The sequence below is a fragment of the Schistocerca gregaria genome, chromosome 4 (assembly GCF_023897955.1).
Source record: "Schistocerca gregaria isolate iqSchGreg1 chromosome 4, iqSchGreg1.2, whole genome shotgun sequence".
Taxonomy (NCBI): Eukaryota; Metazoa; Arthropoda; class Insecta; order Orthoptera; family Acrididae; genus Schistocerca; species Schistocerca gregaria.
Window position 1 is genome coordinate 56,587,313 of NC_064923.1, and position 25,262 is coordinate 56,612,574.

At 41.7% G+C, this 25,262-nt stretch overlaps 1 protein-coding gene across 1 annotated transcript in view; it reads left to right on the forward strand.

The window, feature by feature from the left end:
* The window catches only part of LOC126267231 (atrial natriuretic peptide receptor 1-like), a 427,041-nt gene that overhangs the window by 36,174 nt on the left and 365,605 nt on the right, over positions 1-25,262 (forward strand). Inside the window, exons 2-3 of the mRNA XM_049972213.1 lie at positions 16,999-17,100; positions 24,611-24,691. Of these exons, the coding sequence (XP_049828170.1) occupies positions 17,059-17,100; positions 24,611-24,691 (123 nt within the window). The 5' untranslated portion in view covers positions 16,999-17,058. The remainder of the gene's footprint in view (positions 1-16,998; positions 17,101-24,610; positions 24,692-25,262) is intronic.

Consider the following 25,262-nt stretch of genomic DNA (forward strand, 5'->3'; position numbering starts at 1 on the left):
GAAGTCACTGTAATTGAATGGATTCATATCATGTCACTGTAGAACAAATAGAAAGAAATGAGCATTGGCTATATATTCAAAAATTAGAGTTAAGTCATAGGCCGTTAGCAGTTAATAAATACTATGCTGTAAAAGTCAACGAGTGCCGCACCACAATAGTAGATCAGGAGACATACAAACTTGTAGTACTGAAAATTTATGAGCCACTGTGAGAAGGTATATTTAAGTTTCAACAAGCAGCTAGAAACAGTTTAACTGGAAAATGTTGATTTGTCTGTCAGCAGTAGTGACTAAGGGCGCACAGAGTTTTGACATCCTGCTTTGGATTATTTTCCACAGCAAAATTCCCTTCTAGGACTGAAGGAGACAGTGTAATAGCTATTAACAGTTTGTTCTGAGACCCAAAATCCTCCAGTGATGCAGATGTGAAACCTATACTCAATGGTTTATCTAGTCATCATGGTAAAATGCTAAAAATAAAACATACTAAATAGTTATATTAAAAACAAAAATTCCAAGACTTACCAAGAGGGAAAGCGCCGGTACACAGGCACAATAAATAAAACACACACACAAAATTTCTAGCTTTCGCAACCGATGGTTGCTTCTTCAGGAAAGAGGGAAGGAGAGGGAAAGACGAAAGGGTGTGGGTTTTAAGGGAGAGGGTAACGAGTCATTCCAATCCCGGGAGCGGAAAGACTTACCTTAGGGGGAAAAAGGACAGGTGTACACTCGCACGCACACACATATCCATCCGCACATACACAGACACAAGCAGACATTTGCAAAGGCAAAGAGTTTGGGCAGAGATGTCATTCGAGGCGGAAATACACAGGCAAAGAAGTTGCTGAAAGACAGGTGAGGTATGAGCGGCGGCAACTTGAAATTAGCAGAGGTTGAGGCCTGGCGGACATCGAGAAGAGAGGATATACTGAAGCGCAAGTTCCCATCTCCGGAGTTCGGATAGGTTGGTGTTGGTGGGAAGTATCCAGATAACCCGGACAGTGTAACACTGTGCCAAGATGTGCTGGCTGTGCACCAAGGCATGTTTAGCCACAGGGTGATCCTCATTACCAACAAACACTGTCTGCCTGTGTCCATTCATGTGAATGGACAGTTTGTTGCTGGTCATTCCCTCATAGAAAGCGTCACAGTGTAGGCAGGTCAGTTGGTAAATCACGTGGGTGCTTTCACATGTGGCTGTGCCTTTGATTGTGTACACCTTCGGGGTTACAGGACTGGAGTAGGTGGTGGTGGGAGGGTGCATAGGACAGGTTTTACACCGGGGGCGGTTACAAGGGTAGGAGCCAGAGGGTAGGGAAGGTGGTTTGGGGATTTCATAGGGATGAACCAAGAGGTTACGAAGGTTAGGTGGACGGCGGAAAGACACTCTTGGTGGAGTGGGGAGGATTTCATGAAGGATGGATCTCATTTCTGGGCAGGATTTTAGGAAGTCGTATCAATGCTGGAGAGCCACATCCAGAGTCTGATCCAGTCCCGGGAAGTATCCTGTCACAAGTGCGGCACTTTTTGGGTTCTTCTGTGAGAGGTTCTAGGTTTGAGGGGATGAGGAAGTGGCTCTGGTTATTTGCTTCTGTACCAGGTCGGGAGGGTAGTTGCGGGATGCGAAAGCTGTTTTCAGGTTGTTGGTGTAATGGTTCAGGGATTCAGGACTTGAGCAGATTCGTTTGCCACAAAGGCCTAGGCTGTAGGGAAGGGACTGTTTGATATGGAATGGGTGGCAGCTGTCATAATGGAGGTACTGTTGCTTGTTGGTGGGTTTTATGTGGACGGATGTGTGAAGCTGGCCATTGGACAGATGGAGGTCAACGTCAAGGAAAATGGCATGGGATTTGGAGTAGGACCAGGTGAATCTGATGGAACCAAAGGAGTTGAGATTGGAGAGGAAATTCAGGAGTTGTTCTTCACTTTGAGTCCAGATCATGAAGATGTCATCAATAAATCTGTACCAAACTTTGGGTTGGCAGGCTTGGGTAATGTCGCCGCTCATACCTCACCTGTCTTTCAACAACTTCTTTGCCTCTGTACTTCCGCCTCGACTGACATCTCTGCCCAAACTCTTTGCCTTTACAAATGTCTGCTTGTGTCTGTGTATGTGCGGATGGATATGTGTGTGTTTGCGAGTGTACACCTGTCCTTTTTTCCCCTAAGGTAAGTCTTTCCGCTCCCAGGATTGGAATGACTCCTTACCCTCTCCCTTAAAACCCACATCCTTTCGTCTTTCCCTCTCCTTCCCTCTTTCCTGAAGAAGCAACCGTCGGTTGCGAAAGCTAGAAATTTTGTGTGTGTGTTTGTGTGTTTTATTTATTGTGCTTGTCTACCGGCACTTTCCTGCTTGGTAAGTCTTGGAATCTTTGTTTTTAATATATTTTTCCCATGTGGAAGTTTCTTTCTATTTTATATACTAAATAGTTAGGTACAGATCATTGAAGGAAAGCATCATATCAGAGAATCATACACAATGACTGGATCACAAAGTGAGATACATGTGGGGAGAAGTTTATAAAACATACTGTGTTGAAGGAAAACTAAACTCTTTCGTATACATTTTCCTACAGCACTTTGAGTTTTGTTTTCCCCCAAAATAATAAGACCAGAATTGAACAAAAGCAAGGATAGAAGGTATTTAACTCCTGGGATTAAAAACTAACATATGCTAGGAAAAGAGAGCTCTATGTAACTCAGCGAATAAACAAATCACTCAATCAAAAAGGCAAAAACTATTTCAAAAGTTATTAAATAAAGGATAAAAGTAGACATCAAAATGTATTTGAGCCCCAGATAATACTCTTGACAGCAATGGTGGCACTTTCAAATCATTTGTCACAAAGTTCAATGATTCCTGCCTTACAGTGAGTGCAAACCCTCTACCCAAAAATTAACAACTAAACACAGATGCATTAGATTTTCTTGTGCTGACATTGCATGCACCACCTACAGACACTAGTTTAAAGAATACAACCCCCAAAGAGGTTATTGAATTCATCAGGTCACTAAGAAGTATTGATTCTGCTTGCTATGATACGCTAACAGAATATTAAAATATTATGCTGACTCAACAGGCTTACTGTCAAGCTATCTTTGTAGACAATAATGATTCAAAGCATATATTCTGCCAGACTTAACCTACATCTGAATCTACATCCATATTCTACCAATCGCCACAAAGTGCATGACAGAGCGTACATTCTATTGCAACAGGTATTATGGTTTATTCCCATTCCAGTCATGTACGTAACATGGGAAGAATGATTGTTTGAATGCCTCTGTGTGTGTTGTAATTACTCTAATCTTGTCCTCATGATACCTATGTGAGCAATAAGTAGGGGATTGTAGTATATTCCTAGAGTCATCACTTAAATCCAGTTAATGAAACTTCGTTAGCAGAATATCTCTAGATAGTTTACATCTGTCTTCAAGAGTCTGCAGTAAAGTTTCTTCAGCATATGACACTCTCCACAGGTCAAATAAACCTGTGACCATTCATGCTGCCATTCTTCATACATTTTCAGTATCCCTTGTTAGTCCTATATGGTATGAGTCCCATACACTTGAGTAATATTCTAGAATTGATTGCACAAGTGATTTGTAAGTAATCTCCTTTATAGACTAATTGCATTTCCCTGGTATTCTACCAATAAACCAATTTCTATCATGTGCTTTACCCACTACTGAGCCTAATTGATCATTCCATTTAATATCACTACAAAGTGTTACACCCAGGTATTTGTATAAGTTGGCCAATTCCAGCTGTCTCTCATTGATACTGTAGACATGGAATACTGATTTTCTTCATTTTGTGAAGTGAAGTGCACAGTTTACATTTCTGAACATTTGAAGCAAGTTGCTAGTATCTTTGCAGAACTTAGAAATCTTACTGAGATCTGATTGGATATTTAAGTACCTTCTTTCAGACAGCACATCATTACAGATGACAGCGTCATCTGCGAGAAGTCTGAGGTTAATGTTAATATTGCCCACAAGGTCATTAATACACAACATGAACAGCAAAGGTCAACTGTGGTCCTGAAAAGGGCCAAATGATGTTTCTGGCGTGAAAGGATCAGCCGCCAGAGAAACCTGACCGCTCGAAACAACCTAATTCGCAAACTAGCGGGGACGCAATGGGGCTCACATCTACAAACTATTCGCTGTTCTGCAATGGCACTGTGCTTTTCTACTGCTGAATATGCTTCTCCAGTCTGGTACAGGTCACCTCATGCCAGACAAGTAGACATTGCTCTCAAAAAAACCTGCAGGTTGATCACAGGTTGCTTAAGACCTACCCCAACTGATAAGCTCTACTGCCTGGCTGGAATAGCGCCACCATGGATACGCAGAACAGTGGCTGCCAACAAGGAGAGACTGAAAGTGGAACAGGAAAGTGCCCATCCACTGCACGGACATAATCCACCACAGCAATGGCTGAGATCATGAAAGAGCTTCCTGAGAACATCCGAGAAGCTCACCATTTCACCAGAGAAGGCAAGGCTGGAGTTACGGAAGTGCACTACATCCTGCACTAAGATTGATCTCTTGCAAGCAACTCCAAGTGCATTGGAGGTTGCAAAGTACTGGGCACATGTAAAATATATATATATATATATATATATGTTTATGGCTACTGTAAATTTGTATGTTTCTGATTCGAGAATAATATAAAAGCAGCAAAGGTCACAGCACACCAAAGTTACTTCCACATGTGACGATGGCTCTCCGTCCAAAATAACATGTTGCATCCTCCCTACCAAAAAGTCCTCAATCCAGTTACAAATCTCACTTGATACTCCATCTAACTGAACTTTAGACATTAATCATAGATGTAATACTGAGTCAGATGGTTTTTGTAAATCAAGAAATACTGCCTTGAGCCAAAGTTTTCAATATGTCATAAGGAAAGTGTGATTTGGGTTTCACATGATATGCTGGAGTAACATCCATCCACAAAACTGCAGATAAGCAAACTGCCTCTAATTACAAACTTATGTCATCCTTCCAGTCTTTTCAAAAATATTTGATAAAATGGCCTGTAGTAGAATACTGACTCATTTAAAAGAGCGGAACACAGTCACTTTTCAGTTTGCCTGTTTTAAAGGATTCTCCACAAAAAATTTAGTCCAAGTTGTAACAAGTGAAGGGTGAACAGAGGTAAACAAGAAAAATTATCCTGTTGGTACATTCTGTAACTTTTACATAGCTTTTGGCTGTGTGGATCTCCAAATTCTAATTCACAAAATAAGTCTTGTGACTGTACTGGTGTCCCTCTTGTGTAGGTACAATCTTACCTTCATAAAAGAAAGTAGAGGGAATGTCAGGCATGAAAATCATCTATAGAAAAAAGAAAAAGTAATATTTGCTGATCACATGAGTGTACTAATCAAGGATCCAAATACAACCTCGGCGTACAGCTCAGATCGTTTTTAAGTACCTTTGAGAACTTACACTGCCTTCTCAATCTATTACTCTTCAGTAGTTTTTTTCCACAGTTAATAAAAATCAGTTTCAACTAAACTGATATACACAGCCACAATACAAGACACAAAAATAATACCCATATAGACTTTGCATCCCTGCCTAGGGTTCAGAATGGTTTTATCTACTGTGGTGGCAAGATAGCCAACATGCTCTCCTCTCACATAAAGCCAGAAATTGATAATCCCTGTCTCATTCAAAAGAAAGTTAAAAACATACCTAAAAATTATCTGTATATCTAGATTGAGGGTTACCTAAACGGCAAGTAGTAGTAGTAGTATGACAAATAGTATTTGTAGATGTAAAAAATACTTTCTTTTACAAATATCATTTTAATCAAGTAAATATTAAGATACTAACAGCTGGTAAACAGCAGCTGTTGAATAAAACTGAGGAGACAGTAGCATATTTCAAAGTACCAACTTTATTACTAATTTACTTGATTAAATTTATATGATGTAAGTGTGAATGGCATTAGGCAGTTTGATGATTGTTTATTGGTAATGAAATATACAGATAAAGTTTCTATGATGTCTTTGTGTCATTTAATGTATACCGCGATTTGTTCCATATCCCTGAAGTTCTCCTTGATGTGATCTGCAGAGTACGATGAATGAATTTTTACCTACTGTTGTGAGTAAGTTGTGACTGTTGTTGACTTCTTCTTAGGTTAGTTCAAATATTCCAGCTGACATAATTTATGAAATGAATTCATCATTAGCATCTTAGAATCAACAAAATCAGTAATACCTGCAATGATCTCCTTCCTCTATGTGTGAGCTTTACACATAGTGATATTGATACAATAACAATCCTCACAGACAATTATGCAGACTACCCTACTGCGCTCCCGCTGCGGGTTCGGGGGTTCGAATAGGCCCACGGTATTCCTGCCTGTCGTAAGAGGCGACTAAAAGGAGTCTCAAACTTTTTGGCCTTATATGACGGTCCCCTGTTGGGTTTGACCTCCATCTCTCAAAATTTTCCGAAGAGCGAGCCGATTGGGGAAGGGCGCCTTCCTTGGTGCATTGTGTCCATCTTACGATCAGACTTTTCGCCAGCTTATACACCATTGAATTGCAGTCCTGTCTGCTCTCCATCTCTTGGGCATGACTTTGTTTCTGCGTGCAGATTATACCTTGCACTGTGCAGTGCCTCTTTCTGCACCGGCGGCGACCATGGACCACATGTTACCTAACATCCAGCACGGTAGCCAGTCCATTGTGGTGGGGCTGCCATGTACCCTGTTGGTTGTAGCCCCCTGACAACACAGGGATCTATCTACTGATGCCTGCGCCGACCCGCAATGAAGCGTGGTACATCGTCTCTCGCTGGTGGCCAGCCGCCAGCAGTCTCTAAGCGTTCCCGGGCTCAGTTTAACGCTCAGAAGTATGATCCGAAAACGTTCCCCTCCCTGGCCACACCATGGGAGGAACGTAAGTCTCAGGATGGCAGTAGCAGTTATTCGCCCCGCTTCTTAGTTTGTACGAGGGCTGATGGGGAGTCTTTTCTCTCCACAAAGCCTCAGTTCTTCGTCGAGCATTTAGAGGACAAGTTTGGGGAGGTGGAGGGCTTGTCAAAAATGCGCTCTGGGTCAGTCCTGATACAAACGGCATCCTCTGCCCAGTCATGACGGTTACTCACTTGTGACAAGTTGGGGGATGTTGCCGTTACGATCACACCCCATAAGAGTTTAAATATGGTCCAGGGAGCTACTTACCATAGGGATCTTCTTTTGCAGTCTGATGAGGACCTGCGCGCCAATTTAGAGCTTCGAGGTGTACATTTCGTCCGGCGCGTTCATCGGGGTGCAAAGGAAAATCAGATTGCTACCGGTGCCTTCATCTTGGCCTTCGAAGGGGATACCTTACCGGAAAAGGTCAAGGTGATGGTCTACCGATGTGATGTTAAGCCCTATATCCCTCCCCCGATGCGATGCTTTAAGTGCTGGAAGTTCGGCCATATGTCTTCTCGCTGCACTTCCAGCCTCACATGTCGAGATTGCGGACGCCCATCACATCCCAATACTCCATGTGCCCCTCCTCTCATCTGCGGGGAGCACCATTCACCTTGCTCGCCAGACTGCCAAATTTTCCAGAAAGAGCGTAAAATCATGGAATACAAGACCCTGGACCGACTAACCTATACTGAGGCCAAGAGGATATACGACCGACTCCATCCTGTGAGAATGACATCTTCCTACGCTGCTGCTACAACACCTGTGCTATCCCCGTGTGTTTCTCACATTGTGGCCGGATCGACGGGTAGTAAAACTCCTCCTGCCCCCTCGCCAGTGGGGGGCTCTACCCACCGGGTTGCTCCTGCGCCACCTACCTCAGGAGCAACACCATCCCACCCATGGGGGACGTCCGTCCCCACTTCTAAGTCGGAGAAGTGTCCAACTTCTTCGGCTTCTCACGCTCGCAAGGGGTCCCTTGGGTCCCTCCCTTCCCAGGTTTCCGCCAGCTAGAAGGCTGACGACCAACAGTGGCGTAAGTGCTCGCAATCCGCTGGTCGTAGGGCTTCATGATCCTCCTCCATCCCGGAGACTGAATCGGTGAAGCCCTCCCAGTCGGTGCGACCCAAGGAACGGCGTGAGAAACCCAAGAAGACCTCTCAGCCCAAGGAACTCGCGGTGGCAGCCATCCCATCGCAACCTTCCAGATCTGCGTCTGAGGGTGCAGATTCTGGCGTCCGCTAAGGAACTCGATCTCGCCGGTCCATCAGACGCCATGGAAAGCACTATCACAGGTGCTAAATCGGAGGCAGCAGGTGACCCAGCGGCGTAATCTCCCTTCCCAGTCCCATCACGCCTTTCTTAGCCATGGACAACACCATCCTCCAGTGGAACTGCAGCGGTTTCTTCCACCATCTAGCTGAGCTCCGCCAACTTACCAGCCTTTACCCTTTCCTCTGCATTGCTGTGCAGGAAACTTGGTTTCCGGCAATGCGAACCCCCGCCCTCCGTGGCTACTGGGGTTATTATAAGAACTGGGCAGCTTATGAAAGGGTGTCTGGTGGCGTCTACATATATGTCCTGAACTCTCTTCACAGCGAGTCTGTACCTCTCCAAACACCTTTAGAGGCTGTTGCTGTTCGTGTGTGGACGCCACGGGCTTTTACCGTCTGCAGTCTTTACCTTCCACCGGATGGTGATATCGCACAGCATGTCCTGGCTGCTCTGATAGCCCAATTGCCGACACCTTTCTTGTTACTGGGTGGGCGACTTTAACGCCCATAACCATCTGTGGGGTGGGTCGGTGGCAACAGGTCGAGGCGCCATCGTTGAGCATTTATTGGCGCAGCTCAATCTCTCGATATTAAATGATGGTGCCTTCACACACTTCAGTGTGGCGCATGGCACATAATCCGCCATTGACCTTTCGATCTGTAGCCCTAGCCTCTTACCGTCTGTCCAATGGAGAGTGCATGACGACCTTTGTGGTAGTGACCACTTTCCGATCTTTCTGTCACTACCACAGCGTCAGTCTTCTGGGCGCCCTAGCAGATGGGCTCTGAATAAGGCTGACTGGGACTTGTTCTCCTCCACTGCCGACATTGATGCAGTGGTTCAATCGGTCACCACTGGCATCGTTACTGCCGCCGAATCTGCCATTCCCCGTTCTTCTGGGTCCCCTCGGCGGCGGACTGTGCCTTGGTGGTCGCCTGAGATCGCTGAAGCGATTAAAGCTTGCCGGCGGGCGCTTCAGCGTTACAAGCGACATCCCTCAATTGAACACCTTATCGCCTTCAAACGGCTGCGTGCGCGAGCCCGCCGCATTATCCGCCAATGCAAGCAGGAGTTCTGGGAGTGGTATGTGTCCACCATTGGCCTCCATGTCACTCCATCACAGGTCTGGGCCAAGATTCACCGCCTCTGTGGCTATCGGACCCCTGGTAGCGTCCCTGCACTCTCACTGAATGGACCAGTTTGTACTGACTCCGACGTCATTGCAAACCGCTTGGCAGAGCACTTTGCTCTGAATTCCGCTTCTGCCAACTACCCCTTGGGCTTCCGCTCCATTAAAGAGCGTATAGAGCGTTGGAGTCTTTCTTTTCACACCCACCATCCTGAATTGTACAATGTTCCATTCAGTGAGTGGGAATTACGCAGTGCCCTCGCCGCTTGTCCTGATACCGCTCCTGGCCCAGATAGCATCCACTCTCAGATGCTGAAACACCTTTCAGTGGACTGCCAGCGACGCCTCCTTGACCTTTACAACCGCATTTGGGTCGAGGTTGAGTTTCCGTCGCAATGGCGGGAAAGTCTTCTTGTCCCCATTCTGAAACCGGGGAAGAACCCTTTGGAGGTGGACAGCTACCGTCCCATTAGCCTCACCAACGTTCTTTGCAAGTTGCTTGAACGGATGGTGAGCCGGCGTTTGAATTGGGTACTGGAGTCTCTGGGCCTTCTGGCTCCGTCTCAGGGTGGGTTCCGTAAAGGCCGCTCCGCCGCCGACAATCTGGTGAGCCTGGAGTCAGCCATCCGTACTGCCTTTGCCCGCCATCAGCATCTGGTCGCTGTCTTTTTCGACATGCGGAAGGCGTATGATATGACACATGGCGTCATCTCATCCTTTCTTCGCTTCATGGATGGGGCCTTCGGGGCCCTCTGCCGATCTATATCCACAATTTTCTGTTGTATCGTACCTTCCGCGTGCACGTCGCGGTCTCATATAGTTCCTTCCAAGTCCAGGAGAACGGTGTGCGACAGGGTTCTGTTCTAAGTGTTTGTCTGTTTTTAATAGCCATTAACGGGCTTGCTGCGGCCGGGGGAAATTCTGTCTCCGCTTCGCTGCATGCTGAAGACTTCTGCCTTTACTACAGCTCTATTGGCATTGCAGCTGCTGAACGTCAGCTACAGGGCGCAATCCGCAAGGCGCAGTCTTGGGCTGTAGCGCATGGTTTTCAGTTTTCGGCAGCCAAGACCTGCGTTATGCATTTCTGCCGGCGACGCACTGTTCACCCGGAGCCGCAGCTTTATCTTGACGGCAAGATTCTTTCAGTGGTGGAGTCACATAGGTTTTTGGGGGTGGTTTTTGATGCCTGGTTGACTTGGCTGCCTCAGCTGCCTCATATTCAGCAGCTTAAACAGGCGTGTTGGCGGCATCTAAACGCTATGCGATGCCTGAGCCACTGAGCCACACCGGGTGGGGCGCTGACCGATCTACTCTACCAGGCGTTGATCCAGTCCCGTCTGGACTATGGGAGTCTGGCTTATGGCTCAGCATCCCCATCTGCGTTGCGGCTGCTGGACCCAATCCTCCACAGTGGGATAGCCTTGCCACTGGTGCCTTCCGGACCAGCCCTGTGGACAGCATACTTGTGGAGGCAGGTGTCCCTCCACTGCGGTTACAACGCCAACAATTACTGGCTGCTTATTCTGCCCATGTTTTTAGCTCGCCCGGGCATCCAAATTATCGTGTCCTGTTCCCGCAGTCAGTCGTCCGTCTGCCAGAACGTCGGCCCTGGTCGGGTTGTCCGATCGCCGTACGCGTCAAACAGCTTCTCTTCGGGCTTGAGTGTTTCCCTGTACCACCTCCTTTCCGGGCCCCTCTGCGTACACCCCCATGGTGTGTGCCTTGCCCTTGCCTTCGGCTCGACTTGGCACAGGGCCCGAAGGACTCAGTCCCTCTGGTGGCCTTCCGACGCCGCTTTTATTCCATCCTGGCCACGTATCAGGGCTCTAGCATTGTCTATACCGACGGTTCGATGGTTGCTGGTCGTGTCGGTTATGCACTAACTCTAGGGTACCATTCTGAACAACGTTCGTTGCTGGCTGGCTGCAGTGTTTACACTGCTGAGCTGGTCGCCAGCTTTCGTGCCCTAGAGTATATCCGCTCCTGCTCAGGTGAGTCCTTCGTTATCTGTAGCGATTCCCTGAGCGGTTTACGAGCTCTCGACCAGTGTTTCCCTCGTTCTCGTCTGGTGATGGCTATCCAGGAGTCCCTGCATACTCTTGCGCATTGCGGCAGATCTGTGGTCTTCGTTTGGACCCCGGACCATGTTGGGATACCGGGAAATGAAACTGTTGACCGCCTGGCGAAAGAGGCTACTAGTGCACCATCTCTGGAGATTGGCCTCCCGGCGACTGATTTGCGGGCACTATTACGCCGCAAAGTTTTCGTTTTATGGGACACTGATTGGCGCAACCTGCCCATGCCAAACAAACTCCGCCGTATCAACGAGACGACTACTGTGTGGCGGTCATCCATGTGAGCCAACCGCAGGGAATCAGTCGTCCTTTGTCGGCTCCGCATTGGCCACACCCGACTCACGCACAGTTATTTACTGTCTCGTGAGGATCCCCCTCTTTGTCGTTGTGGGGCGTCCTTGACGGTGGTCCATATTCTGTTGGAGTGCGCCCTTTTAACTGTGTTCAGGCTGACTTTTGCGCTGCCTGATAGGCTCTCTGCGCTTTTATCTGACGACTCTTCCATAGCGGACATAGTTCTGCGTTTTATTCGGGCAGGGGGATTTTATTGCTTAATGTAAGTGTGTGTTTTTGTGTTGATTCTGGCCTATGGCCTACGATTTGTCTGATTTTTTTTCATGTGTTTCTTGGTGGTTGGCTTTTCCCCTTTTGTTTGTATGGTCGGCCAACCACCGTCACACTCTGTGTGATTTTAGTTCGTCTTGTCTGGTCTTTGTCTACGTTTCTCTTGTTCTGTGTCGTCTGTCTTATCGTCTGTTGATCGTTTTTATCCTCTGTGGGTGTTTTTAGTATTTGGAAAAAGGGACCGATGACCGTAGCAGTCTGGTCCCTTTAACCCCCACAAACCAACCAACCAACCCTACTGCGCACAGTTTGTTTTCCTACACATATTCTATGCGTACATCTATACTCTGAAATCCACTGCGAAGTGCATGGCAGTGGGTAATCAATCCCCACTGCATTGTGTATTAGGGTTTTTTCCATTACATTTACAAATTGGGAATTGGAATAATGATTATTTAAAACCCTCTGCCACCAGTTTATTCTTGTCTTCACAGCCCCTATGGGAGCAGTGTTCTAAGATGGACTGCACAAGTATTTTGTAAACAATCTTCTTTGCAGACTAGTTGCATTTTCCCAGTATTGGACTGGTGGAAGTCTGTCAACTGCCTACCCTGTGAGATCATTGTTTTTCATATCATTAAAAACTGTAACACCAGATATTTGTATGAGATGACAAATTTCTGTTGTGTTTCCTTTATGTTGCAGTATTAAAATAGCATGTTGTTGCGTTTTCTGAGTCCAGTACTTTATATTTCTGAAAAATTGAAGGAGCTTTCCAGTTTTTGTACCACTTTGAAATCTTATCAACACCAGACTGAAAATTTGTGCAAGTTTTTCAGATAGCCATTCATTGTAGAGAACTGCAAATACAACATGAACAGATAGACTCCCAGTGCACTTCCCTGTGCTACATCTGAAGTTACTTCTACAGCTGTCAATGATTCTCTGTCCAAGATAAGTTCCGTCCTCCCTATCAAGAAGTCCTCAGTCGAGTCATAAACTTATGTGATATTCCATATGATCATACTTCTTTTTAATAAACATTGATATGGTTTGGAGCCATATGCTTCCTGGAAGTCATGAAATACTACATCTACCTGATTGCCTTGATTCCTACTTTCAGGTAGCCCAGTGAGAAAAATAGAAGTTAGATTTTGTGCGACTGATTTTTTTCAGAATCCATGCTGGCTGACATGAATGTAGTAATTCTGTTTGAGGCCCTTAATTATGTTTGAGCTCAGTGTATGTTCCATGATTCTATAACAATAGATGTCAGTGAGCCTGCATGATTGTTCTGTGAATAATTCTGCCATCCTTCTTGTAAGTGGGTGTGACCTTTGCTATCTCCCATTCATTGGGCACAGTTCGCTGTTCAAGGGATGTGTGGTATATTATTGTTAAAATATTAGATAACTCGCTACAGGTTCTGAATAGAATCTGACAGGGATTCCTTGTTTAAGTTTAGTATTTTTAGCTCTTTTCTCAGCGACACTAACACTAATAAGTACTTCACTCATCTTTGCAGTAATGCAAGAATTAAACTGGGGTAGCATGTATTTCCCTCTGTAAAGGAACATTTGAAAACTGAATTCAGTATTTCTGCTTGTTTCTTGTTGTCCTTAATGTCAGTTCCTGTGTCATCCTTAGTGTGTCTCTGAGCACTAAAAATAGTCCCACTGGCGGCCTCTACATATGATAAGAATTTCTTTGAGTTTGTGAGAGGCTTTTTGATTATTCTACTTTGGTATTATTTACAGACTTCTTGCATTGCCCTTTCAACAATGAAATGTGTTTCATTTGGTGCATTTCTATCTGCAGTCCTATTCATTGGTTTACACTTAACATTAACTTAGAAGGTTCTTTACAAAGGTTGTATACCATTTAGAGTCATTGTCATTATCAACTATTGTGCTAGATATATTTCTTACTGCACATGCTTGTTCAACTATGAGCCATAGTTGCTCTACATGCTCCTACCTACCCACACAGAGCTAAATGTTTCAAGTTGCTGCAAGAGATAAGATACTACTGCCTCTGCATCTAATTTACTGCACATATAAATCAATATTCTTGTTTTAGTTGGCTTTGGTATTTTGGCAGTTGTTTTTTCTGTAACTACCTCACGGTCCCTGATACTAATTTCGACATGGACATTCTCAAAGAGATCAGGGTTTGTTCTGACAATTAGATCTGATATAGTCCTTCTTGACTGCATTTCAGAACTACCTATTCTGGACAGTTTTCAGAGATGGTGTTTAGTATTGATTCACAGGATATTTTACCATGACCTCCACCTACAAAACTGTAATTATTTTATTCAGTCACTGAACAAACTAACTCTCATCTAATAATGACAATATGTCTAGAGTACATACCCACTGGCAATATGAGGTAGTCAAAGATTTTTGGATACATTGCTGAGTCTGTTGGTCAGTAGAAGGATCAAATTTTAAATCTATCCCCAACCTTGATACTGAGTGTAAATCGGCTCACATGCAACTTCAATTTCGATCTCAGATGATTTCAGTTTCTTGTCTGCTGTGCCGACTACACTATTTCCGCTTCTAATTAGCCTATCCTTTCAATATACCCTTAGATTTACCCCACTGTTGTGAATCTCGGAATTTAGGTCGCTTTCTCTACTCAGCATTATATGAGCTTTGCTGCTTTTGAGGAGCACTTCAAATTCTAGCACTTTGTTGCAAATGCTCTGGCAGATAATCACTAGGATTTTGATATTCTCGTCTGTAGGAGGAATTTCACTGTATCATACACTAATACCCCATGTTCTCTTACATCTATCACAAAAAAACCTTGAGTGCAATGCAGTCATCCACCTGGCTAGAAACATTTGTTGTATATTGAAGCCCTGGCCCATTTATAGGATTGAGTTCTCAACATTCTCTGCCAGTCACTTGACCAGTCACCTTGGAGCATGGACAACAGGCATTGTTTGTTATGTGGGCCTCGATCTGCACGTGATTATATGCTGGTTGCTCAATGACTGTTGGAAAAGCCCCTTAAGCATTTAATAGGGCTTCTAGACACAGACTGCAGAAAGAGTGCACTAGAAGATCCTTTCCATAACTTTGTGTCTTCCTTCTGACAAATAACATTATTTGCTGTATGTTTGAACTTCTGATGATGATTACAGATCTCTACCCTCTTCCATTTGCTTCCCCATGACATGAGAGACAGGATTCCTAATAGGTGAAGTGTGTCATAGTAGCTGATTTTCAGGCTCAGTGAGATACGGCACCTCATACTTGTTGGTTAAGGGATGAATGTGACACTCTTGAGATCTCTCAGGTCCCTGCTGCCCCTGTACACACCCCTGGACCTACTACTGACATACCACTCACAGTCAATTGGACCCCCCCCCCCCCCCCATGCTCCTTTCCCAGAACAATGAGCAAATAACTTTTGTAAACTAAATTTGCTTACTCTCTCCTAAATTCTGTTCATTGCACATCATCCAGCTGCTCAGTGAATGTTGTCTCTACTTCATTTACCTTTTGTCCTGATGCAACATATATAGACAATGGGAACAGAAAAATATTCACAGATCATTTCAGTCTCTTTAAAAACTACTGTTCTAAAAAAGTATTCTTCACTGAATAAACCTTAGTTATTTTTAACATACAAGTTGGTTGGTTGGTTGGTTGGTTGGTTGGATGATTTGTGGGAGGGGACCAAACAGCAAGGTCATCAGTCCCATTGGATTAGGGAAGGATGGAGATGGAACTCAGTTGTGCCCTTTCAAAAGAACCATCCCGGCAGTTACCTGAAGTCATTTAGGGAAAGCACAGAAAACCTACATCAGGATGACTGAATGCAGGTTTGAACCGGCGGCCTCCGAATGTGAGTCGATTGTGCTAACCTCTGTGCCGCCTTGCTCAGTGAACATACAAGTATCTCACGCATTTTTGTTACAATAAATGTTTATATATTGGTACATGATATGCTTTCACTGCTTTTTTAATATTTGTGTTGTTACAAAACAGGATAGGAAATACATTATAAATTGTTCCATTATTTGTAATTCTGTACAAAAGAAGATTTCATTTGGAAATTTGTGGAATTTACAAAGATACTTAACAGAGTGGTCAATATCTAATTACAGGAGAAGGAAGAAGTATTAAATCAGAGCAAATTCAGGGAAGGTAGGACACAGAACTCTATCCCATTTGCACAAGAAGTGTACTTATGTCTGTGTACATAACTAATATCTGCACATCCAACTGGCCAACATGAAAAATATTATGAATTTCAAATAGTTCTATTCTGAAGCTATTTGGAATAGAGAGTATTCTTATGTTGTAGTTTTCTTTCTGAATGGTTGGTACCTGTCCATCTCGTAATGTTCCCCCATTTCCACTAAGGGGACAATTTCATGTATTTATTTTGTTACAGTAACTAGTAAGATAAATGTCTCCTTGAATTGCATCAAGTGTATCCATATAATAAAGAAGACTAAAAGAATGTAAATTAATCTTAGAGTTTGGATTCAGTTAAAAATTATGGCAATATTGACAAGCTGAATATGTAGTATTCTTGTACAGTTTTCATAGTATTCCAAAAATTTTATTTTTTTCTGACAAAATTGTGCAATGGGATCCATACTTTGTTCCATGACAGTTGAATTCAGAGCATGAATATTCATAGGAATATAAAGTGTTAAGTAAGAAAATATGAATTAGTCACCTGTATATATGTGAATAAATATTTTTAATTTTCTGTGCATAGTAGAATTTTAATTAATTTGTTTTTACTCTTCAGTTGAATTGATTCTATGGAAACAAAATTTCAGTGGGTTATTAAATATCACCAAGCAATGACTGTTGTGTTATGACAAATAAACATATGACTGCATTCTGCTTATTGTGGTTGCATATAAATTAATGCAGTATATTTCAAAACATGGTGTTAGAAGCAATGCCAGTGTAAGAAGTCTACAGAACATAAATAATTTTTATGTGTATCCATCTCTCTATTATTTCTCACAGACAAATGAGCTGACAGACAAAATTAATAGTTCCCATGGATCCATTGTCTCCTGCAATACTATGATGTCAGCACATGTGTACACTACAGTTGGCATTTACAAGGTAAGTAACTTTTTATGCATTACCTCAAAAATATTTAGTTTCTATTATGTACTTTTCACTTGTATGACATAATTTTCAATGAAGATAAATGCAGATAGGCTGCTAACTTGGTGACTTGTGTAGATTGTCTGATATGCCACATGTGCTTCAAAACAATAAAAATTCTAAGGCTTGCCATTGAAAAAGAAACTATCATTACATTAAAAATATAAACTTTAAGAGATGTATAGGCAAGAGTTAACAGCACACTGGACATGACTTTAGGAGGAATTCAAATCCCTGTCCAACCATCCAGATTTAGATTTCCCATTATTTCCTTCAATTGCACAAGGCAAATGCCAGGATGGTTCTTTTGAAAAGAGCATATAATGAGTAAAGGAAAGAAATTTCTTCACAAGTGCAGTATGGGGTCTAAAGGTGAGTCCTTTAGAAAGTACTGAGATTTATGCAGGAATCAGAGTTTTGACAGGAAGATTGGCAAAAGTTTTATGGGATCTTCGTTCAGTAGCAGTGTGTTTCACACAAGGTGGAGAGGGTGTTTGGGGATGTGGAAGGCAGAGTAAATTGGCGAGGCATGATCGGGGAGCTGTAAGGTGTTGAGATGTGATTGGATCAGAATGGTAGGCTTTTCCTTGGTTAGAGGGAATCCCATGCAGGCATAAGACAGGATTAGCTGGGACAGCTTCAGAATCTCTTATGGGCATATGACAAGATTAGCTCTGATAGCTTCATCAGATGGTGCTGGAAATGCTGATCCAACTGTGGAAGACCAAAGAGTTTCTATTGTAGTGATAGTATTCATTAAGTTGTGGTCACAGAGTAAAATGATTTTGCAAAAAGAGTAGAGGCTGCTAAGTATGGTCTGAGTTAGCATTGTAAGATTATGAAAGAACAGGTTGGTGAGGGCGAGGGACTGATAGAATTGAAAAAGTGAAGTTCCTTGTGGTAGGATGGATGACAGGCTGAGATACCAATTTTAACAGTAAGCTCATTAAGTGGTAGATCATGTGTGAAACAAAATTTGAGAATGAGAATGCATCATTGGGATTTTACAAGGGCAAAGGTAGAATGAGCAGAAATTTATGATTGGATGGTCAGGAGACAAAAGGAGTAGCTGGCAGTGGGGAGTTGAAAGAGGCCAAGGGAGTGTGCATTTGGGTGTCTGTGTGGTTGCGTGTGAGAATGTATTGCATTGTATTGTAATGTATTTATTGGTCCTGTTTACAAAAGCATATTTTGCATAAGACACTGGATGAGTCAAGTTACAAGTACAGCTTAAAAAATCGCTTCTAGGCATACTGATGTAAGGTTATAATAATACACTTTATACACATATTTATATACTAAATATTATACATTAAATATTTATATAGCACACCTCATAAATTTAAATGTTCTTCAGTGAAGTAAAAGCAGTGATGCTGTAAATATGACTTTACAGATTTTCCAGAGGTGTTCATCTCAGTAATAGCTTTTATGTTTTTGGAAAGTTTGTTACGAAATTTAACTCTGATGTAGAAAATACCTTTTTGGTAGAAAGATGTGTTGATGTGGGTTATAGGTAAATTTTTGTTTTGTGTATACTTTTATTGGAAAAAGGGTAAGAACTTGAAAGCTACAGTGAGTATTGTTGCTCCACATGTCAATTTGCTATAAGTCAGTGGGAGCCTTTCCTGTAGTTTATTCAATGAACCTCTAATGATTTTATCTGCATGAATAACTGTCCCAAGTTTTAACAATCAGGCATTGTTAGTCATACTAGATGATTATCAGATGATAGCTGAACAAGATCATAACTAATATGTAGTAAACAGTACATATCAAGTGTAACATGGTTGTATTATACAGTTTCAAATAAGTAATTCTTACCATAATTAGGAAATAGTAAATATTACATAATATGTAGATATCAGAGTTACTCATAGTAGAGCTATAGTTTAGAGCTAGAAAAGGAACCAAACTCCCTGAAAGAAATTCTGAGAGATGAACATAAAATTATACCTATAGTGTGAATGGCTGACATGATGAATAAAAATGATCCCAAAATCTGAGACATATGTAGAGGAATTGCTTTACTGGGTGTTATCTTGCCTCCCGTAGAACCTATAACTTGAAAGATAACTCAGGACTTTTTTTTTTTTAATTTATACTCTTATTTTCAGACACCAGAGATGCCCTGGGATTTTAAAAAAGATGTCAGTATTCTCACTGGTGGTTCTCATATAATGAGAAATGTGAATAAATGTACAACAACTCAAACTGTCCCAAAATGTAATTTGTTATTACTTCTTAAACATTCTGCAAATTATGTGGATTGCTATAACACAACTGCAACGTTTCACTGCTGCATCAATTTGGTGGCCTTTTTGATTGATTCTTAGCAGTCATGAAACCCAGCAGATGATGACCTTAGTGATGTTCAAAATATCATATTAGAAGTTGAGAACTGATCTGTTCCCGATTTTAAGTTTTTCCACTATTACCTTGAATGTGATATGGTGGTCTTTTGAGCATCAGGGCCTCCAATTCTCTTGCAGATCTTGGTTCTTCAGAGAGAGATGGTCTTCCAATTGGTTCTTAATCACTTTGACATGTTTGACCATACTGATTGCGTCTGTGCCACATGACCGCTGTGCCACTGCATTGTTCCTGTACACTTCCAGCAACCAGCATTTTCCTCTTCAAATGCATTGCCACACAGTACTTTACTGGCAGACTGTGTCATTTTGTTTTGGATCCTCTAGCAGCATGCTCTGGTACTGCGGCATGGGATTTCATTAAAAAAAAAAAAAAAGAGAGAGAGAGAGAGAGAGAGAGAGAGAGAGAGAGAGAGAGAGAGAGAAAGAAAGAAAGAAGGTTCAAATGGCTCTGAGCACTATGGGACTTAACATCTATGGTCATCCCCTAGAACTTAGAAATACTTAAACCTAACTAACCTAAGAACAGCACACAACACCCAGCCATCACGAGGCAGAGAAAATCCCTGACCCCGCCGGAAATCGAACCCGGGCGTGGGAAGCGAGAACGCTACCGCACGACTACGAGATGCGAGCTGGGATTTGATTGTGTACCAGGACTGACAGATGACATGTACCTACAAGCAAACAATACATTAATTATGTAACTTTATCTTCAAAGATGATGATTAAAATTTTATGCCTACCCCTCATATAAATACAGTGTGCAGATTCCTATTTAAATCCATCGAGTAGAAAACTAAAATGAAGCTAGTGAAATCAAATCATAAAGGTACTCAACTCAAAAGATTGTTAATTAGTAGGACTGCTCACACAGAACATGTATCAGTAATAAGCAGCCCAAGAGAAGATCTAACATATATGTTACAGAACTAGGGAAACAGAGTGTACATCTAAAGTAGAAACAGCAAGTGAAGATACATGTCTTCTGAGAGACACTTTCCTGGTCAAAAGAGTTTTCACCTTTCAAAAAATGAGAAGAGAGAAACTCAGAAAAAAATGTAAGGATTGAGTCTGACATAATGCTGAAAATGTGCCACAAGTTAGAATTACTCACCAAATATACTGCTAGTATTGCAAATAACAGTCGACAGGTTGCAAATAAGTATACAGGGTGGCCCAGAAATGTGACAAACTTCATGGGTTTGTTGAGGGTGTCTAAGGGAACAAATTGATGATAGGAATTTGTGTCAGGAAATGTTATCCCACGATGCTACAGAGCATCAAAGTGGATGATTGTTTTGGATGTGGATTTCCATTTGCAGTTTATTATTCTCCTGGAACCCTATAAAAGTCTAAAATCTCATGTGTTTCTTGGCATATGGGAGGAAAATAAACTCCAGATGGAAACCTGTGTCTGAAACTGTCATCCACCAAGGCAATAAACCATTGCATTCATTGAATACAGGTCTCCTTATGTAGCATCAATCTCTATATTCTCCACCGATGATCATGGCAGTCAGCAGTAATCACTTAATAGTGAACAATATTTGAGATATTATGCCTACAACACATCAGTGTACAGTGTCTTGTTTGCTGCTGAAGGGGTAATCTGGTGGCAAATGCCAGCATCTCATAATCAGATGCTCTGTAGTGTTATTGCAAGATGTTTTCTAGCACTTCCTATCTTTGATTTGTTCATCAAGACACACTCTACAACCCCTCAAAGTTTGTCACAAAATTTGTGGGGCACCCTGTATAAATTTAAAATAGAGAAGAAAAGATGATTGTAAAATAAAAAAGTTTATGGTATGTGTGTCCCTTTTCATTTGTACTTCCAAATGGCTTTTCTGTGCCCACTGCAATACTTCCATTTGTAAATTATGTTTCTTTTGTATTGCTTTTCATTTCTACACTGAGTAAGGAGATCACATGTTCTGAAAGTTCAAGAGCTGATGTTTTTATGGTTTGATCACTTATCACTCAGGTATTCAACATTGAGCAGTTGCTGATCAAGCAGTTTTATTCTATCTTATATACTAACAAAACTACTGATGCAGAGATTGGCAGATTTATATATTTGTATTGGCTGCTTAGGTGGGTAAATAGCAGAACCAAAGCTGCTTAGATAGGAAAGTAATTGAACCCAATATGCAGTCCTGAATGAGAAGTGTTCACCAAAGAGAAGTGTATCATCAGGAGTGCCCCACGGAAGTGTGATAGGGCTGATTTTATTCTCTACATACATTAATGATCTGATGGATAGGGTGTGCAGCAATCTGTAATTGGTTGATGGTGAAGTGCGCAGTAAGGTCTCATTGTTGAGTGACCATAGGAGGATACAAGATGTCTTAAACAGAATTTCTAGTTGGTGTGACCAATGGCAGCTTTCTCTAAATGTAGAGAAATGAAAGTTAATGCAGATAAGTAGGGAAAAATCCTATAACATTAGAATACAGCATTAGTAGGGTGCAGCTTGATGCAGTCACATTGATTAAGTATCTAGCTGTAACACTGCAGAGTGATACGAAATGGAGTGAACATGTCAGGTTGCTTGAAGAAAAAGCAAATGCTTCACTTCATTTTATTGGGAGAATATTAGGAAACTGTAGCTCATCCATAAAGGAAATGGTGTACAGAATGCTAGGCAACCTTTCCTTGAGTAATGTTTGAGTATTTGGGATCCCACCAGGTTGGATTAAGGAAAATATTCAAGCAATTCAGTGGCAGGCTGCTACATTTGTTACTGGTAGGTTCGATCAACACACAGTTATTATGAAGATACTTTGTGAACTGGAACTCCCTGGAGTGAAGAAGATGCTCTATTTGCAATGCATAATTGCAGAAATTTAGGGAACCAGCATTTGAGGCCAATTGCAGAATGGTTCTACAACAGCCAACGTACATTTTGTGTGAGAACCATGAAAATAAAATACAAGAAATAGGCTCATAAGGAGGCTTTTAGACAGTCATATTTCCTTGTTCTATTTGTGAGTGGAACAAGTAAGAAAACGACTAATAACAGTACAAGGTCCTTTCCCACATACACCATACAGTGACTTGTGAAATATGTGTGTAGTTATAGATGTAGAGGTATCATCAGCCCAGAGGTTGGTTTGACACCACAGTGATTTACTGGGCACAGTTCTTTTGGTGTTGTTATGCTCTTGACTTTTTTAAATCTTTGAAGAGTGTCACCCATCCAGACATATGGGAAACTACAGCTTGACATGGTGTCTGAACTGTGATGCGACACAGAAAAACACAATAACAAACATTGTCAGAGGTGGAAGAAATGGTAAAAAATAAGAAAAGCAGACACATGGGATTGAACCCCAGAGTTGAACAACCATAGTCCAAAACATCACTGGGATGGAATGTTCATATGGCATTATTGTCTGGAAGGCCCCATCTGTGATTCTTCACCTACCTAGCACAAGACTTTGTGTTTGATATCACTTTGGCAACTTGTCTTTATTAATAGTCATAAATGTGCCTAGTATTTGTGCCAATGCACATACCGTTGTTACAGCAGTGTAAGCACTTGTTTGACTGTTAAAAATATAATACAAATTGTGTAGTTACTTTTGTTCAAGCCTGGAGAGCATTTTTGTAAGAGATGTTCAAGCATTGTTGGCAACTGTTGAACTCCATGTACTTAACTGCTCATTGCAAATCCCTCAGATTTCCCTTTCTTACTCTGTTGCTAAGTGTCTATGAAATGCCTTTAGACATGCTGATGTTAATTATGAGCCATTTCCAAGAATATGTACAGGAGAATTTATTATGGGCCTCATTATGTACATAGACAGCTTAATTCAACTTCTTATATCAAAAGAACTATGCTTAACTTCAGCAGTGTTGGAGTGTCAACTACAACTTCCTTCTTCTTCTTCTGCTTCTTCTTTCAAATAACCCATGCGGAGGGTATGATGAATCTGCTTTGGCTACTCTTCATTGTATTAATTTCCTTAGTTTCCAAATTTCTGTCATCCTTTTAGAGTGTTGTTCCTTTTCTTCTTGAGGCCACTTTTGTGTAGATGTTTTCTTTCTCTCCTGAAATTCTGCCTTTGGAACAGCCTTTCTTAAATGTGTTCTGTTTTCTATTGTGTCTATTGTAATTTCATCATTTTCCATGTCCTTTTTAGTCTTTATGAACATATAGCTCTTGAGTAATGTGAATCCACTTGGTTAGTCTATTGTTATCCATTCTGAATACATCTCCAAAAAGCTGTAGTCTTCTCTTTCTCATTGCATCAGTTAGTTTTTCTGTTTTCAAGTATAGCTCTCTGTTTGGTCTTAACCTGTATTCAGCATTATCGTTCCTTTAAGCTCCCAGTATTTTCCATAAAATTCTTCTTTCAGCCTTCTCTAGTTTCTCAAGATCTCCATTTCTTGTTAGTTTGTGTTTCTGCCACATACAGAGATTTGGGTCTGGCCACTGTCTGGTAGTGTCTTAATTTTATGTTCCAGGCCAATGACTTTTTGTTATAAACGGTTTTGGTCATATGAAACACACTTTCCATTTTGTGCACCCTAGTTTCTGTAGCTCTCTTTTCTTTTGCATTGTATGTAATCCACTCTCCTAGGTATGTAAAGGAATCAACTTCTTTATTGTTTACTTATTTACAATTTGTATTTGCACATTATGAACTCTATTCTTATGTAATGGAACTAAGTTGTGAACTGATGCCTTCAGCTGAACTGATGCCCAAAATTTTGCTGGTCAGTGTTGATCTTAGTTCACTGCAAAATAATGCGAGATTAACATGACAATACCTAAGTTGAGCTTGATCTGACTTCATTTCTTGTGCTAATGTAAGGTCAGCTGTTTTATACATTGGCACTAATAGAGACAAAATCCACCAGAAATAAATGGAAGAGTCTGAATATGTGATACAGAACATATTATGTATGTGGAAACAAAACAAGAGGATGGAAGGCATAGGACTATAAATACCACTACAAAAATAATTAAGCCTATTCCCTTCCATTCAAGAAACCTCCACTTCACTCCATTTTCATTCTTCAAAATATGTTAAAAACTTAGTATGTGACCTGACAGTAATCCTCTTATAATATTTGTTTTTCAGGGTACAAGAGTTGCTATTAAAAAAGTCACAATCAAGAAGAAGCTGGACATAAGTAAGAAATTACTATGGGAGATAAAACAGGTGAGAAAAAAGTACATTTTTTGTAAAGGTAATATTACTTTAAGTATGAATATTTTTCCAAGAGATTAAAAATTATCTAGGTCAATGTTATTTTTCAACATAAGATCAAAACTGTTGAAGTATTGATGACATCACTACTCTGAGCATGTCTACATAAACATCTGTATTCTGTAAGCCACCCTACAGTGTGTGGGAGAGGGTACTTTGTGTACTACTGTCACTTTCTCTACTTTCCTTGCAAATGGTCTACAGGGAGAACAAAAGCTGGTAAGATTCTGTGTAGCCATAAATATATCTAATTTTATCTTCACAGCCTTTTTGTAAGATGTACCTAGGAATAAACAATATACTATATTTGTTGTTTTTTCTACACTCCTGGAACTTTGGTAGTAAACAACACCATGAAGCAGAATGCCTCTCTTGCAGCAGAATTGGAGTTAGTTGATCATTTCTTGCTAAATGAACCTGTAATGAAATGCATTGCTGTCCCATGGATCTTCTCTATTTCCTCGGTCAGTGCAGTCCATATTGACAAGCACTATTCAAGTATTGGTCAAATGAGGATTTTGTA